The 16,616-nt window shown below is 41.3% G+C and overlaps 1 protein-coding gene across 2 annotated transcripts; it reads left to right on the plus strand.

Moving 5' to 3' along the window:
• Positions 1–2,946: 2,946 nt before the first annotated feature.
• On the plus strand, positions 2,947–15,727 carry C1GALT1 (core 1 synthase, glycoprotein-N-acetylgalactosamine 3-beta-galactosyltransferase 1). Of its 2 annotated transcripts, none has more exons than XM_083469074.1 (4): positions 2,947–3,322; positions 5,917–6,157; positions 7,141–7,808; positions 8,357–15,727. In XM_083469074.1, the coding sequence occupies exons 2-4, from the start codon at positions 5,932–5,934 to the stop codon at positions 8,579–8,581; spliced, it is 1,119 nt and encodes a 372-aa protein (XP_083325200.1). In that variant the 5' UTR covers positions 2,947–3,322; positions 5,917–5,931; the 3' UTR covers positions 8,582–15,727. The 2 variants fall into 2 exon arrangements, with proteins under 2 accessions (XP_083325200.1, XP_083325201.1); XM_083469075.1 differs by having other exon boundaries at positions 2,968–4,847; positions 5,026–6,157.
• The last annotated feature ends 889 nt before the right edge of the window (positions 15,728–16,616 follow it).

Consider the following 16,616-nt stretch of genomic DNA (forward strand, 5'->3'; position numbering starts at 1 on the left):
CAATTCAAGATGTTAGCGTATAAAGCCCTGAACGACTTGGGACTTAGATATCTGATGGGGTGTTTCTCTCCACATCAGCCAGCCTGGACCCTGAAAACAACCAGAGGCAGGCCAGGGGTGGGGTGGGGTTTGCAGTGCTGTTGGCAACTGTCACTCATTGTGCTGGAATGCCGGTTGGGTTTTTCTCTGTGACAGCAACCTAATTTTGGCAATATTCTCCTCTAGAGGCATGGATGTTAACACCATTGCTGGCCTTTTGACATCTGCACATAAACCTATATGTTGTCCCAGGCTTTCAGATGGGTTGTTTAGTTTGCACTGGGGTTGTAGGTCTGCAGTATTTTGCATCGTTCGTACATCTTCATTTTGATTTTAAATTGTATATGGTTTTAATCTGCATAATCTGTATTTTTATTGCTGAAAACAGCTTACGGATCCTTTGGTGAAAAGCAATCTAAAACACTTCTAAATAAATATTTTAAAATGATTGATCATTCCACAATGCTGAAGAGGCAAATGCCCATTTATCACACAGCCTTTTGATATACTATAGTTACCACAAAGCAATTATACTATGTCCATTTCAAAAAGCATCTTTTAAAGTCAGAACACTAGTCCATTTAGCTCAGTATTGCTTACACTTGCTTTTTACAGCCCATCCTGAAAATGCTGGGGATGGAGCTTGTTGTAAATGCTGATGATGAATAGCTTGAAATGCAGATGGCAGGCACATGGAGTATGTTAGCTGGATAAGCATATGCAATCCTATGTAAGACACTGAGCACATTTGAAAGAAGCAACTGTGCAGAAAACGTTTAGTCCTAACTTGCACACTTGCAAAGATGAATAAGCATTTCATGAACTATAATTTCAGTCAAGCCTTTCATTAAAGCCTTTATCTTTCACAAAGATATTTTTGTGAGTTGAACTCATGCCCGGAAGGGCTACCAGGATATTAGACCTTGCTCTACAGAGCAGGCTGGATCCTAACAATGATTCTTCCTCATTTGCCAGAAAAACAAACAGGATCTAGATAAAGTAATAAAAAAGCTGTTTAAAAGTGGCACCAGAGGTTAATTAAACAGATGAAGCCAAACACACTGCTAAATACACTTCTGTTTTACCATAAGCTTGCAGTTACTTCCTGCTATGCGCATAAACAGAACTTCAAGGCTCACTGGACTATTCCAGTTTTCCAAATACTTTTATCCTCATCACACTGAGGTAAGTTTTGCATGACCCTGCACTGCCTGCAGTGTGTCCATTTAAAAACAGATGTAGCCAGGGAGGGGTGTGTGTCAGGTGTATCCTCACACCTGACATTGTGGGTGAGTGTATACCAAGATTGCAATCACCACTACATTCAAGGGGGCCGGGCACGTGCAATGTGGAAAAGGCATGGACCACCTAATCAAGGAGTTTTCAAACATCCTTGTGGACAGCAGGATCAAGAACCAATTTAGACTGAAAGCAACATGTTGATGAGAAATTATTCCAGATGAATAAAAACTACATTTGTGTGCTACAAACAGGTTAGTGCATACACAGCTTTTATCTGATTGTAATACCATTGACATCACTTATCTTAAATCAGCTGTGACATTCTTGCCTAGGAACATTTCCTTTTGAAATATTTTGTGTGTGCTGAGTATTTATGCAAAAATTGGCTGGCTGGTTTTGCATATGACTCGATGGCTATCAGGTTTAGATGAACCTAGACATTTCTGGTGTGGGCTCCATAAAGCCTATACTGTATGAGGGGAAAAAACCTGTGTGTTTAATAATATCTGGGTAGCCTGACACTTATTTCACTGACACAAGAGATAAAATAAATGCATAGTGGCTAGTCTCAAAGGACTGTGTTGGTGGTTGTAGTTGAGTTCACTCTATCCAAACGTCAGACTGTTAAGGGTCATTTTAAAATGCACAGGTGAAAACATTACGCATGACAGATAAACTGTTGTCTACCTCCATGGGTGTAGCCAGGATTTTTGTTAGTGGGGGCAGGACTTGGGGGAGGGACTTTTGTTTGGAGGGCAGAACCTATGTGATTGGTCAGTTAGTTGTTTTACTTGATCTGCCCCTGCCTTGACTACACCCATGTCTTCCTCCCTAACAGTAGACCTCTCTCTCACTCTCCTTTCTTTTAATTATCCTAAGCATCACCTTGGTACATGCATTTAGTAAGATGTGGTGCACCTGCATGGAAAACTGTTTGAAAAACTGACTTGAGTGCCCATGTCCCTGGGGCTGTTCATGCATTCTACAAGCATAGCTGTTTCTGGCTGCTACAGGAAATGGTACTTATATCCGAGCCTGAAGAGGTAATGCAACTTCTGTTGCATGGAAGCTCATGCTGTGCTGACCTGTATTATGGGGCAAACTTCATGCCCCAAGTTTTAACAGGGGGCATAGATAGAGGAGCGCAGAACCTCAGATATGTACTGATTTTGATTGGGGGGGGGGGAGCTGCCCCCTGCCACCCCTTGGCTATGCCCTTGACAGGGCCACATTGAACCCCAGGCTTGAATTTCCTCAGCCCTGCTCTGCCAAATTAATCTTATAATCTATATTCTATCTTTTGCAACAGCCCTATAAAACACACAGGGAGTGCCCTGCACCCAGGGCAAAGAGCAATAAGCAAATGGGCATGCTTATTGTTCCCCAAAGCAAGCTGGCTTCGGGGATGAAATGCCGGGCCGAGGCTATGGTTGCCTAGTAAGAACTTTTATTATTTGTTTGCTTGTTTAGTCAAAGGGCGCGACTCCCTTAAGCGACAACTCCTCGGGCTGCAGCTGAGTCACGAGGAAATGAAGCCCTCGGGGATTAAAGGGTATTCATTCATTCCACCCCAGAAGCTGCCAGTTATCCATCCCCGGAAAACGGCCCTGGAGAGAGAAAGCAACTGCCGGCGCCGGGCTGCTCCTCCTCCCTCAGCTCTGTCACCAGGTGGGCGGGAAGCGAGGCCGGCCAGGCGCCGCCCCATCGCAGGGCCGCGGGCCGGGCTGGTTGGCTCCGTCCTCGGGCCTCATGAGGCAGCTGGCTCCGAGGCGGGCCGGCCTAGGCCCTCCTCCTCCTCCTCCCTCAGGTCGGGCGGCCCGAGGGTAGCAGGATGGGCGTTGAGTAGGCGCCGGCCTGCTCAGAGGAGCCCTCGCGCGATGGCCGTGACAGGGCCTCGCTCCCGAGCGCCGCCGCCGCCGCCGCCGCCTGGAAGCCTCTCGTGGCTCCGGGGCGCCTGAGAGGAGGACGACGAGGAGGAGGCGCCTTCTTCCACCGCCCCGCGCCGCCCACCTCGGCTGTCCTGGCCGAGGCCCGGGGCAAGGTGAGGGGAAGAGAGGGAGGTGGGCTTGCCCTGGAGGAGGCGGGGAGGGCGGCGTGGCGAACCCCGAGGTCGGGTGCTCAAGTGTCGTGTGGAAACCATGTCGCGGGTGGGAGATTTCGGCCTGGTTCGAGGTCGGCGAAGCCTCCCAAGGAGCCTTTAGGGAGAGGTGTCAACTCGCCTTTTAGCCGGGGCGCCCTGGGGCCAGAAACATGGGCGTAGCCAGAGGGGTTTTTTGTTGGGGTGGACCTCAGATTTGTATTTATTTTTACTGTTTTTTGGGGGGAGGCCCCCTTCGCTGCGCCCATGGGCAGAAGCTCAGAGTCCTCACTAAGCGCAGATCGGCTCCCCGCCCCCCCCAACGCAGCTGGGCTCGCTTACTACATCTTATAGTAGTGATGGATCCACACGGTCGCCATTGGAGGAAAGCGGGGCTGGGGCGGCTTTTCTGGGTTTCATCCCAGGATCCGCGGGCTCCCAGCCCCATACTTGGAAGCGGAGGATTTCATATAAGTGCTGGGAGGGAGAAATCATTTTATTTCATAGAATTTATATACACACTGCTTGATTGTGGCCTGTGGAAATAATAAAGTAATAAAAAAAAATAGGAGAATTGGCAACCTTCAAAAACAGTGGGAAGCCACAGATAAAACACACTTCGACTTTCTGAATTTCCGGGTAAACCTGTCTAAACAAACATGTTTTTAGAAGGTGCGGAAAGGAGGACTGCGAAGGTGCCTGCCTGGTTATCATCACTAGGCAGGAAGTTCCAAAGTGTAGGTGCTGCCACCTTAAAACATGTGAGTTCTTACAAGTGCGGAAGGGGGATCATGTGGCACCTGCAACAGTGCCAGTTCCGCAGATCAAAGTTCAATTGGGGGGGGTAAGGAGATCTTAAAGGTTAACTACCTCTATACCAGCCTACTGCTTGAGCTTGCTGGAAGGACTGAAAGCTGAGTATTTCACAAGAGGAAGTGGGGAGGCAGCTTGGCAGGGTTGTAAAGGTCACCTCACCAGTGGCAGGCGCTGGGCCTTGATAACACTAGATAACACTATCTGAGGAAACCAATTGTCAGAAACAGGAAGTTTCTGAAGTCTCTGCTGTGTCGAGGTGCCGCCCCGAGGGAGTATTTCTGTGAACATTTTGAAAAGCAGATCTTGCATGAGCTGCAACATAGGAGCAAATCCCATTTAAAGCAGAGGACATGGTACTTCTGCTTGCAAAGGATAGATCTGTTTGGCTGCAGTCCGAGGTACGTTTACCTGAGAGAAAGCCCCATTGAATGCAGTGAGACTTACTTTCGCTTAAACATACATTGTATTCTCTCGTTAGATGGTTTTGTACCTCTCTGCTGCTGTTGGTGCAGAAGCCTGAAAGTCAAAAAGGAATGGTTTTTTAAAAAAACACCTGTGGTCCTACAGGAAGGTGGTTTTAAAATGTTTAAACTTTCCTGTAGTTTTTTTGTATCACACCATCTATGAAATGTATTCTTTTCAATAGCAGTTCTAGTCCTCCAGCACATATCTTGCTGCCAAGGAGTGTGGTGGAGTCTCCTTCTTTGGAGGTCTTTAAGCAGAGGCTTGACAACCATATGTCAGGAGTGCTCTGATGGTGTTTCCTGCTTGGCAGGGGGTTGGACTCGATGGCCCTTGTGGTCTCTTCCAACTCTATGATTCTATGATTCTATGATCTTTTTCTTGCGGAGTTTTAAATATTAGGGAATGCTTTTTTTTCATATGTTAACCACTTCTCCCAGTATGGGAATATGTGGGAAGGAGGGAGCCGTGTAACTTGCACCAACTCTGAGAAAACATGTTCCAGTTCTTTGCTGTTGCTGCTCCCAGGATAGGAGTGGGATAAAAAGGGTATAAACACTGGTGTATATATATATAAAAAAAAGAAAAGTGACATAGTATTGGTGAAACTGACAAAACCACCTACCTTTGTCAAGTTTCACTGCAGAACTGTAAAGGTGTACGTAAAGCAAATTACATGGTGGCAGGCTAGGAGATTAAGGTTAGGCTGAAAGGTAATGAGTGACTGACCCAGTGAGCTTTATGACTTGAGTGGAGATTTGAACCCTGGTCTCCTAGATCCAACACTCTAACCACTATACCATACTGGTGCTCACACTATTCTCCCAGCATGCACACTTTGAATTTGTGCTCTTAGAAGATGAAACACACAACATATTTTTTTTCAGTGTAAGTTGTTGACCAATATTACTTGTCAGTCTTCAGATTTCTTGGATGCCTTTTATTACACGCTTCCCCAATTTTAAAGCAAGTTCACAAATGGAAAATTTTAAACATGAAATTATGGATGTGGCCGTTGTTGGTTATGACTTTATTGTTATACTTTCTTATGAAATGGCCAAGATTTATATTTTACTATGTTTAGAAAAACAAAATGTTTTTATACTAGTTCAAAACATAGTAAAATATTATCTTAAGTATGAGGCATCTTCAAAATGAGGTATAATCACAAACTAATTGCATGGAAAGAAACAGTATGTTCATATGGTCAGTGTTTTTCTGCATTTTTATCTTATGTTTTCAAGCATAACATAATTAGTGTTCTTTCTCTCTCTCAGCAGAAATCTCTTCAGGAAATGGCATCTCCTAAATCCTTAATGCATTTTTTGACCTTTACATTTGGATCAGCAATTGGATTTTTCTTATGTTATTTGCTATTTAGTTTAGTGTTGGAAGAACAAGTTAAAGTTGAGCCTCATCTCCTTTACAACAATCCTCATGGCCATCACTCAGATGATGATGATGAAAGCCATCAGCTGAAAGGACAGATGAATTTCAATGCAGATGCTGGGCAACATAAAGGTATATTTATGCAGCTGTACAGAGCATTACAGTTTAATTTTCTTTACAATATATAACCTTGTACTTCCCTCGAAAATGGATTGTACACATATCCCATGTTATAAGTATTCAAACTAAATAAATAATCCATGTATCTTTCTAGGATACAGGCTTAAGTTTTCCCCTAAATTGTTTTGAAACATTAAAATGTTCTGAGTCCACAATTAAATGCCAAGCGAAACCAAATGCCTAAAGAAGCCAGCAGCTCATTATCACATCTACTTTGAAGTGAGTTACACTTCATTAAATGTGGCTTATTCTTATGGAAGTGCACATATGATTGTGTTTAAGTTTGTAAAGCTGAAAACCTGTTGCTGGTGGCTCTACCCCCCCCCCCAAAAAAAAACCCCATAGTGCTGATATCTAGGAATCTGATAATTTCTCCTTCTTCCCAACTCTGGCACTCAGATATTGTAAAAGTGCCTGGGAACTTGAAATAGTTTTCTTATCCTGTTTAAAGGGGATGGAGAATATCTTAACATAATTTATCATTTAAAAGAAAGTGAATGTCATGATAAACTTTAACTGAGGTGATGTTCATTTACAGTGTAGACAAGGATAGTTCAAAGCTTTCAGCATACCTTTACAAATCTTTATTCCATTAGCCTTGCTCAGTATCACCCCTCCCTCAACAGTCCAAGTTTGTAGAATCTTGCACCATAAAGACTGCTGGAGCAGCTGTCCCATTGTTGTGGCTGTCAGAGCTATGGCAAAACCGTGTTTGTTTTGAGCTTTCTTTAGAAGTACAGTGTGCACCTTTCTGGTGTGCCAACTAAGGTATTGTATCTGTCATTTAGTTCAACATACTTTGTTTTTTGAGGGTGTAGCTCTAAAAATTGGCATATAATTACTTAGAAGTGCATAAATAAATATGTGGTGTTCTACTTGTGTGAAAATTCTAACACACTGATGGTATTTTGCAATTTTGCTTCCCTGCACCCCAGATGAAAATAAAAATATTGCTGAAGAACTGTACCAGAAAGTAAGAATACTTTGTTGGGTGATGACTGGACCTCAAAATCTGGAAACGAAAGCCAAACATGTCAAAGCTACTTGGGCCCAGCATTGCAACAGAGTGCTATTTATGAGCTCTGAGGAGAACAAAGACTTCCCAACAGTGGGATTAAAAACCAAAGAAGGCAGGGATCAGTTGTACTGGAAAACCATCAAAGCTTTCCAGTATGTACACGATCACCATCTTGATGAAGCGGACTGGTTCATGAAGGCAGATGATGACACGTATGTTGCACTGGACAACCTGAGGTGGCTTCTTTCAAAACACAGTCCTGAAAAACCAATTTATTTTGGAAGGAAATTTAAGCCTTTTGTGAAACAGGGCTACATGAGCGGAGGCGCAGGTTATGTGCTCAGCAAAGAAGCTCTGAAGAGATTTGTGGATGCTTTTAAAACCAACAAATGTACTCATAGCTCTTCTATTGAAGACTTGGCATTAGGCAAATGCATGGAGAGTATTAATGTAGAAGCTGGAGATTCCAGGGATACAACTGGCAAAGAAACTTTTCATCCATTTGTTCCAGAGCACCACTTAATTAAGGGATACCTACCCAAAACTTTTTGGTACTGGAATTATAACTACTACCCTCCCATAGAGGTAAGAATTTTGCAGTGATTGGAGCTATTATAATATCTTTTCACAGTCTAAATGGGCCACTAGAAAATACCTTTTAACTTTGTCTCTATATAGCTGCCGTATACTGTCATGTTGTTGGCCCATCCAATTGAGAAATGTATTCTGATTGATTGACTTCCAAATACTTACATCTGCTAATAGCTCTTCACACACACACACACACACTCGGATGTATCTGAGCCTTTCTATATTGAATCTATTTTTTCTAACACTTAAGCTTTATGGCTAGCTTGCCAAATAAAACTGGGCAGGTGGGGGAAGAAAGAGTTTGAAATAGTCTTTTTCTTATGTCCCCAAAGTGATTCTGCTATAGTTTGGTACTTTTATGACCAACTCTGAAAAAGTACATTTCAAAAGAAAACTATTTTTGCTGTTATGTAACAAAAAAACACATCCTGAGCACTGATTGTTAAGTGACAAACCATAGTCCATATTAACACTTAAAATTTATTTAAAACATTTATTTCTTTATCTTGCCTGTTCATCCTGTTTTTTCTCTTTCATGGCAGGGTCCTGGCTGCTGCTCTGACCTGGCAGTTTCTTTTCATTATGTTGACGCCACCACTATGTATCAGCTGGAGTATTTGTTTTATCATCTCCGTCCTTATGGGTACCAGTTCAGGTACAATCCTGATGCTCCTAAGGATCAAGGAAAGCAAAATTTAAGTGATGCAGCAAAGGGTGATATAAAAGCCAAAGCTGAAATGGAAAAGCCTTTGAAATCCTCTAAATAAAATGTTTGGTACTGCACTGAAGGCGCCTTTTATGGAATGCTGAACTAAAACATTTAGCTTACAGTGGAGCTAGATGGATTTCTTAAATAATTATAAGTGTTCCTTCATGTGGCTGCAGCCAGCAGATTCTTTTCTAATCATGCTGGTAGCAAGGTCGTTTCACATGCCATGAGGACTGCAAGGTCAAGTCTATAAAACTTTGTAGTGAGGAATTAAATGTCTTTAATCTTGATTGAGTAATGTATGCACACAAATCTTATATTGAAACAAATATCTGTTTTCCACATTGACCCACAATACGCAGTATTTTAGTCGTTTTTATCATGAAACAATGCTTTGTGTCAATTCTTGGACACCTTCAATTAATTACATTAGATACTGTTGCATTCTTTGTTAAAGGATTCAAATGTGGAGTATTTAAACAGAAGCTTATCCTGACAAAGTTAGCAGTCAAGAAATAAGCCTCCTGCTTAGATGCCAAAGTTTAACATTTAGATCTAACTTTTGAAATGTTGGGTTTTAGTTTCATACATTGGAAGGAAGTCTGAGAGTGTTTGAGATGTGGCAGAAGGTTAGGTAGAAACTTGAATGAGAATCTTGAGTTCTGTAGTATTATAATGGGCACAGTTTCACTAGATAAATTAAAAACATATCCACATATATTTATCATGCTTCATCCAGAAAGTTGATTACTATAAGAACTACTATGATAGTACTATAGGAAGCAGCAAACTGTCCATAGCTCCATTCTGGTTTAATGCTATTGATTCCTTTTTTTAAAAAAAAGAAAAACCTTTCTTTGTTTATACAGCTGGACTTGCGACATAATGTGATGTTATGTTGCCTGTTTAGAATGTTAAGTGTTTGATAGTTTCCATTTAGGGTTAGATGGCTGTTATTATTTAGTTCAACGTTAATAGTATATTCCTATTTCTTGTGTGACATCCTTTTGGTCAGTCTAAAACATGATTTCCCCTGTGTGTTTCAGATGGTTGTGTTGTTGTGTTAGGCTGTTTTAAAACAGATCTTTATCCACACATGAAGGAGCTGTGTACTTTGTGCTAAACTTAACAGTAGTGCAGTTTTCCTGTAGCCATCATGCACTCACACTCTAGATACTGTGTACTGAATTATTTCCCCCCACCCAACTTCAGATTTAGACTTTCTCGCTCTGTAGTCCTGCTAAAGTGATCTACTAAGGCTTGTTTTATGTTTGCCTTAAATTCATCATATTGCTGATAACTGAGATTTTGTACTTGATGGTGTTTGCTGGTTAGAAATCATCGCCAAGTTTCCTGAACTCATTACTATGTGCTTTTTAATTGAAATGGAGCACTGGAGAATTACCACTGTCTTATAAGATTGTTTACTTCAAGGTTTCCATATGCAGTACACCTCTGCCTCTCTCCATTGTTTAGGCATGGAATAATAGTATTGTTCTGTTGCCACTGTTGCTCTTAATGAATGCTCAGTACAATCTTAACGTTTCTTCTTAACTAGGTAGGCTTTACCGCACATGAAAATAACAGACTAGATTTTTAAAATTTATACTATAGAACTGTCTGTGAAGTTTTGAAAACTGAAATTTCCAGAATGGTGCAGATCTTGGCTTTTAGACATGCTGTTTCTCTGTTACATCCATCACAAGGGGAAAGTGCAAAAAATTATAGGCATGCCAAATTCTCAGAGCATCTCTGGTGACAGATGCATTGCTGAGACAAATGTTAAGCTATTGCTCAGTAGTAGAATAAATTTTTGCTTATGTGATATATAACATCTTTTTAGTCTCCAGCTTGTTTATACCCGTATCTTCTTTTGCTCGTTTCGACTTTAGTGGCATTCATCTGTCCGACCCATGTCACATGGCAATCTACCTCAAAGTATTTTCCAAGCACCTGGTATAAATTCCCACTGCTTTAGTGAAGTGTGTTGCTAATCTTTGGATGGGGAGAGTGAACTATTCTAAGGCATTTTGCATTAAAGCATCAGAACGTCTTTTAATTTTTAGACCCTTTCTATTCATGAGTTTAGGTAGCTGGATTGCTGTCAGTTTGGCAGCAAAAGGGTACTCATATCTACATACTTGAGGGACTCTCTAGGTTTACAGAAACTAAAATAAATTAAAATTAAACTCCTCAAGGTGCATGGAATATTGATGTCAGTTGACTGAAGATAAAGCAAACCAGATATGGGAGTGGGATTAGAAGGAATTGACCTTCTCGGGCCCCTAATAGCTTATAGGAAGTATGATGGGATATATTGCATCTGATTAAAAAAAAAAACTCTTCTCTCTGCATTATACAGAGATGTTCTAGAAATAAAGGAATATATATATATGTATATGCATTCTGGTTTGGAACCTGAGCCTTCTAGCACTGTAGGAACATAGAAAACACAGAAATCAGCCTTATAGCCAGACTGCTTGTCCACCTTGCCCTTTATTGTCTCCTCGAGCCAGCAGAAACTCACCAGGATCTCAGGCAGAGGACTTTCCCATCACTTTCTACCAGATACTTTTAAGCATCCAAAGGTCTTGGAGGAGAGGACTTTGCCCCTGCTTTCCCCTGTGAGATCTGAAAAACAATAGAAGGCTACCGTTCCGGGCTGGTTGGAGCCCTGAACAGGAGCAGTTATTTTTCGTGTGCTGGGAAACACAGCAGCATTTTCTTGCAGGTGGCACTTGTATGCTTAATATATTCTTTCATCTGGGGTGTGCTTGACAATCATTTGTATTGACATGGCCGCTCCTGGCATTCCAAGGAGACAAGATGCTGGCTCCTGGGAATTCAATAGATCAGTAACTCAGCTGGTCCATTGAGTCCAGACTTCCCCAATTTGTTGCCACAACTACTGAGTTATTGTGAATAGTATAAGACTCTCCCTCTATATGCTTAGTTGTGTATATTTTTACAAGATGCATGGGATGAGACTTTTAAATCCTAGAATACATCCAAACTAAAACACCTTAATTTTAAAATATTGAAACTTTTTTGTTTATGGAAATAACAGCAGAACAAATAGTCAATTCATGAAGAAGATCAGTGTTTTTACTACTCAAACCTGGCATTTTGCTCTCCCCTTGTTTATACCTATCTGAACACTCTTATCAATGCCTCCATTCTCTCTCATCTCATTCCCTCCCCCCATACACTCTTTCAGCGCTTCTAACTCTCCCCTCAACATGTCATTTTAAAAATCTGTCAGTCGGAATCCACCCAAATGTTTCGTCACATGCCCCTGCTGTTAATCATTCTCCCTCTTCTGTTACACCCCCCTTCTGAACAATTGTCTGAATTTGATGTTCCATGACAACAGAAAAGACTATAAATCATAGTTTAAACAGTACTACTGAATTCCACAGGTCTGTATTCCATTTGCAGAACTCATTTGTAACAACCCCTTCCCTGGATTAAATGGAAACTTCACAGTTAATAGAGCCAATATGTACAATGCCCATTGAACTGTCACAGGTGTCATGTTGACAGTTCCTTTTAAGGAATCTGATTTGAAGAACCACAACTGGTAATTCAGAGTCTCGGCCTCCTTCAGTATATCTGTTTCTTCAGAAACAAGAATGAGGCCCACATTTAATCTAGGCATACATTTCTAAGAAGGATGTTTCTTGTAGGAGTCACAGAATAATTATTTAAAATTCCAGCAAGATTAGCAGTTCCTTGCCCTCCTGCAGTGACAATTGCATATTCACCTGTATCCCCAAGTTTAATGTATGAATACAACTGCCCGTTTGCATCCACAGTCAGTTGAATTTATTTTCTGATCCCTGCATCTTGGCAGGTTCTAGACGTTAAAGCAAGATAAGAGTTCTTGTCCCCAACTTACCAAGGTTTCACATTTTTTTTCCTTTTGGTTGAGGTGAAGTCCCCAGAGTTCTATGTTGCCTTCACAGCTGTTTTTCCAGAGCTTAAGCCCCTCTATTATGTTAGATTTAGTAGCCTTTTTCTGGTTCCCAACAGCCAAGTCACTTTTCCACAGACTCAAGTCCAAATCATAGTTCTCTCAAGTGGAGTGTGTTGGACAGTCATTTGTATTGACATGATGACTCGTGATGTTCTAAGGGCCCCCATACAATTTCTGCAAGCTCTTGCAGGAATGAATATGCAGCTACTGCATCAACAGAACCAATCTTAATATGGTCCGCTACAGAATCACACCTTAAGTTTTACTTCCTCCCTATGTCTAGTCTTGCTGTTAACTCAGCAGTGGTGGAAAGGGAATTCCATACTACATTAGCACAAGCTTCAGCAAATTCAGGGTACTTTATTTCACTACTCCTTGGCAGATGAATTTTCATTTGGAACCCTCTCAAGATCTACTTGTGCAACTGTTCATGCTCTTTTGGTTCCAACTCACCAGTACTGCAAGCCACTTGCCCTGGTACACCATAAGGAGTGCGAACAGAGTGCAGGTCTCAACCGAACTTTTCTGCCTCCTAGTTACAACTTGTACCTGGGCCACTTAACACCATGAGTTGGCTCTTGGAGAGTGCTGTCTCTAAGCTGAACTGCTGTGGCTCCTGAACCCTCTCGGCCAAGGCTACCTGGGTGGTTCTGTGTGTGCATTCTGCAATCTCACATTCTCTGACTTGTAATAATCTTCAATTCATTCTTCTATGTCCTTGAGCTTCGATCCATGTTTCTTCTGGGCCTTCTTCTCCCTCTACTCCAATTCTTGGCTCTCTGTTTCATTTCCAGACAGGACACCTCAAGCTCAAGCACCATTTTTTAAACCTCTATGGAATCGGGATTCATCCCAGCGTCTTTGTTACCTCCATTTGAATTTGGTGCTTTCTTATAAGGCATTATCTAGCCTCTACTACCTCTCCAGACCAAAATAACACTTGACTGCATGGCTCTGGGTCTTCTCTTAAAATTCGGGGTCACCAAAATTCTGGGGTATTCAGGACTTCACCAGTTTTATCCCATGATTTCCAAATTCTATGAATTTGGATGCTACCACTTTGCTGCCAAGTTGGGACATCTTGGGGTCCTATAGAAGGCCCCTGGGCATCATTAGGCTTGTTTTGTCAGCTGGTTCACTCAGTCTAGACTTTCCTATTCTCAGAACAACCTGCTACCTGCGTGGATCAGCCAAAGATGTGGCATGACACTTTGATCCTAGAATCATCAAAGCCAGAACACTTAAGAACATTAGCTGTATTTATAGAAAATAGTATGTCAAATGATAAAGAAGAACAAATTGTTTTGCTATACTAACCTGGCATACCTGACTTCTCTCTTTACAGCTGTCATAACTCTTACCTATGCCTTTATTCTCTCTCCCCTCAACTGTTCTTGTTCTGATTCCAGTTTTCCATCATACACCCTTGCTGTCAGTCATTATTCTACTGACTTTTCTGTTCCACAGTGGCTCTTAGGCAGTTTCACATTATTTGCTGAAGCACAGTTGCAGAAGTCCTTAGTAGGGTGGGGGGGGGGTATTCCTCATCCCTTTCCTTTCCCCTGTAACTGTCCTTTCCCCCATGACATCTGAAATCACTACAAGGCTCCTGCTTCATGCTGTTTAGAGGTCCCAACAGGAATGGCCCTTTTTGGGGCCTGGGATGCACTACAGCATTTTACCACAGGTCCCACTTGTACATCTAAAGTTATTTCAGTTGGGGTCTGTCCATCACTTGTATTGGCACAGCAACAATAGTACCACGTAGGGAGCAATGTTTTGCTTCATACATTGGCGCTTGTTTTATTTGCTGATTTTCAAAGTAAAGGCTTGGATCTATTTCCACCAGTTACCTCCACATGTTACATAACACATCATTCTAGAAGATCCCCCCCCAACCCTCAAGAGCAGCGGCTGTAGCTGGAAGTCGTGAGTGTGCCCCTTTATTTAGTCTGAGTGAGCCACCGTTGTTCAGTATTGGGAGTGCAAAGGCTACCACTGAGCCAGCTAAACATTTATTTACTTTTTTGACCAGAAGTGCCTTTAGCAGGAGGAGGCACAGGTTATCTTCTGGGAAGCAGCTTATGACTGTGGGGTTCAAGTTTTCTTCCACCCTTTTCTTTAAACTATTTTCTCTCTCTCAGTGTTGTATGTTCAGTGTAGAGAAGCAGAATAGCACCCAGCTGCCAAATTCTGAAGCTCGACTCCTCCTCGTTCATCGCATCTTGGTTCTAAAAGATGGAAATCGTAGTATTCTATTAAATATCTAGTATTCTTAATTACAAAAGCATGTTTGCATCTAAAGGCACAAGAGGTCCCTTTAGGTATTGGTGTACACTCTTGTGGATTGGCATAAAATAATGACTAGCTGAGTTGGCCACGTCCACATCATAGGCTTAAAGCATGGCTTTCTCCAAAGAACTGTGGGACTGTATTTTGTTACAGGTGCTGGGAATTGTAGCTAAGGGGGTAGGGCAAACAACAGATCCCAGGATTCTTTGGGGGAAGCCGTTACTATTAAAGTGCTACAAATGTAGTTCCAGCGTATAGTGTGGATATGAACATTGCTGAACTGAACGTCAGTTTTGATCTGCATTGCTTTTGTATTCTTTTGTGTTATACAAAATGTGCTTGTCTTGTTCAGCTTGTGAAAAAACATTCTGCGAATCGTTGCCTAATCAGATTATTTTAATCACTTTTCGTTGAATTCACTTAACCATTTTTAAAGCATCTTTTAAAGCAGTGTTCAAATTACTTTATTGTCAGAGTGATGAGATGGCTTCTGTACATATTACACTTCTAACTTCATTGTGTTTCCATTTAACTATAATAATAAAGGTTAGGATTGTGAGACTTCTATCTGTGGAGAAAGTATAAGCTGGTCCCATCCTTGATCTCAATGTATATTGTAAAATGATACCATACTCGGATTGTAAAGCTTTTTTTGTTGTGTTTCGTGTATTAACAATGTATATTGTGTACAACAAACTGTACAAATCTTACTAGAAACACATCTGAAAAGATAAACTTAACTGCTGAGCAGTGTATTGAGTTTTTAAGTGACAGGCTGAGGGTTTTTTCACAGCAAACGGTGGCTGACTGGTTTGTTCATGTGATAAATATAAATCACTGTTTTTAAATATCATCTTTGAAGTGCCTTTCTCCATTTTTTAGCAATTAATTTAAATGATGTGCACAAATAAAAAATAACTTATCTCAATTAAAAAAGAACTCCCTTGTGGCTTTCAATGGTATATGTTGTGAATTCCATTATAGTGTTCTGAGCAATGGATCAAGAGATATAAAGTGTTTGAGTTGTATCTGAGTTTTACTTAAGTAGACACCTATTTAAATGGACCCATACTAGTCATGACTGTAACTAACACTAGTTACACTCCCCTTATATGGATGGATACTGTGTTTATGATGCTTCTACCTGGAAAGATGGATCATATAAAGAGAATCAAAGAGCTGTCAGATCTTTGGCTCATCTAGCTGAACTTTATTCTGATGCAGCAGCTGACATGTTTACTTTACTATTGTCACCTGATATATTTGTTTTAAACTCTTTTTAACATTGTATTTTAAAACTGCTGTATCCCACCCTGGATGTTGTGGTGAAGGGTGGCTAAGAAATTAAACTAAGCTTCATAACGTCCCACTTATTCTGCCAGCTCTGCTACCTCAAATCAAGAGAGCCCCTTTATCCTGTGTTTTCAGCTACTCTCTTCATTGGAGCTTCAGAACAATCTCTCTGTGCGCCAATAGGTTAACCGTGTGCCTGAATTAAAGTTTATTTACGTTGTAGTACTGTAGATTTATTACTTTTTAAAATTTAAGCTAGAAATCACCACAAAGAGCCTGACCTGGTGTGGTGTCAGAGTGAACTAATAAAACTATGACCAAGATTCAGGTGGGGTGTGGTAGCTATTTATTTCTTCACTGGAAAGCCCCTATGTGATGATACCTGATGGCCCTGCTGTTTATAAAGTGCAAGGGCAAAACCTTATCGGAGTATAATAGAGAAAACAAGGCAAGACCTTGTGTGCTGAATGATGATAAGCACATTCATGACATTTACCAGATACACCTGGCTTAGGTCTATGTAAAGAATTAG

Source organism: Podarcis liolepis (genome assembly GCF_965112155.1).
Source record: "Podarcis liolepis genome assembly, chromosome: 12".
NCBI classification, from domain to species: Eukaryota; Metazoa; Chordata; class Lepidosauria; order Squamata; family Lacertidae; genus Podarcis; species Podarcis liolepis.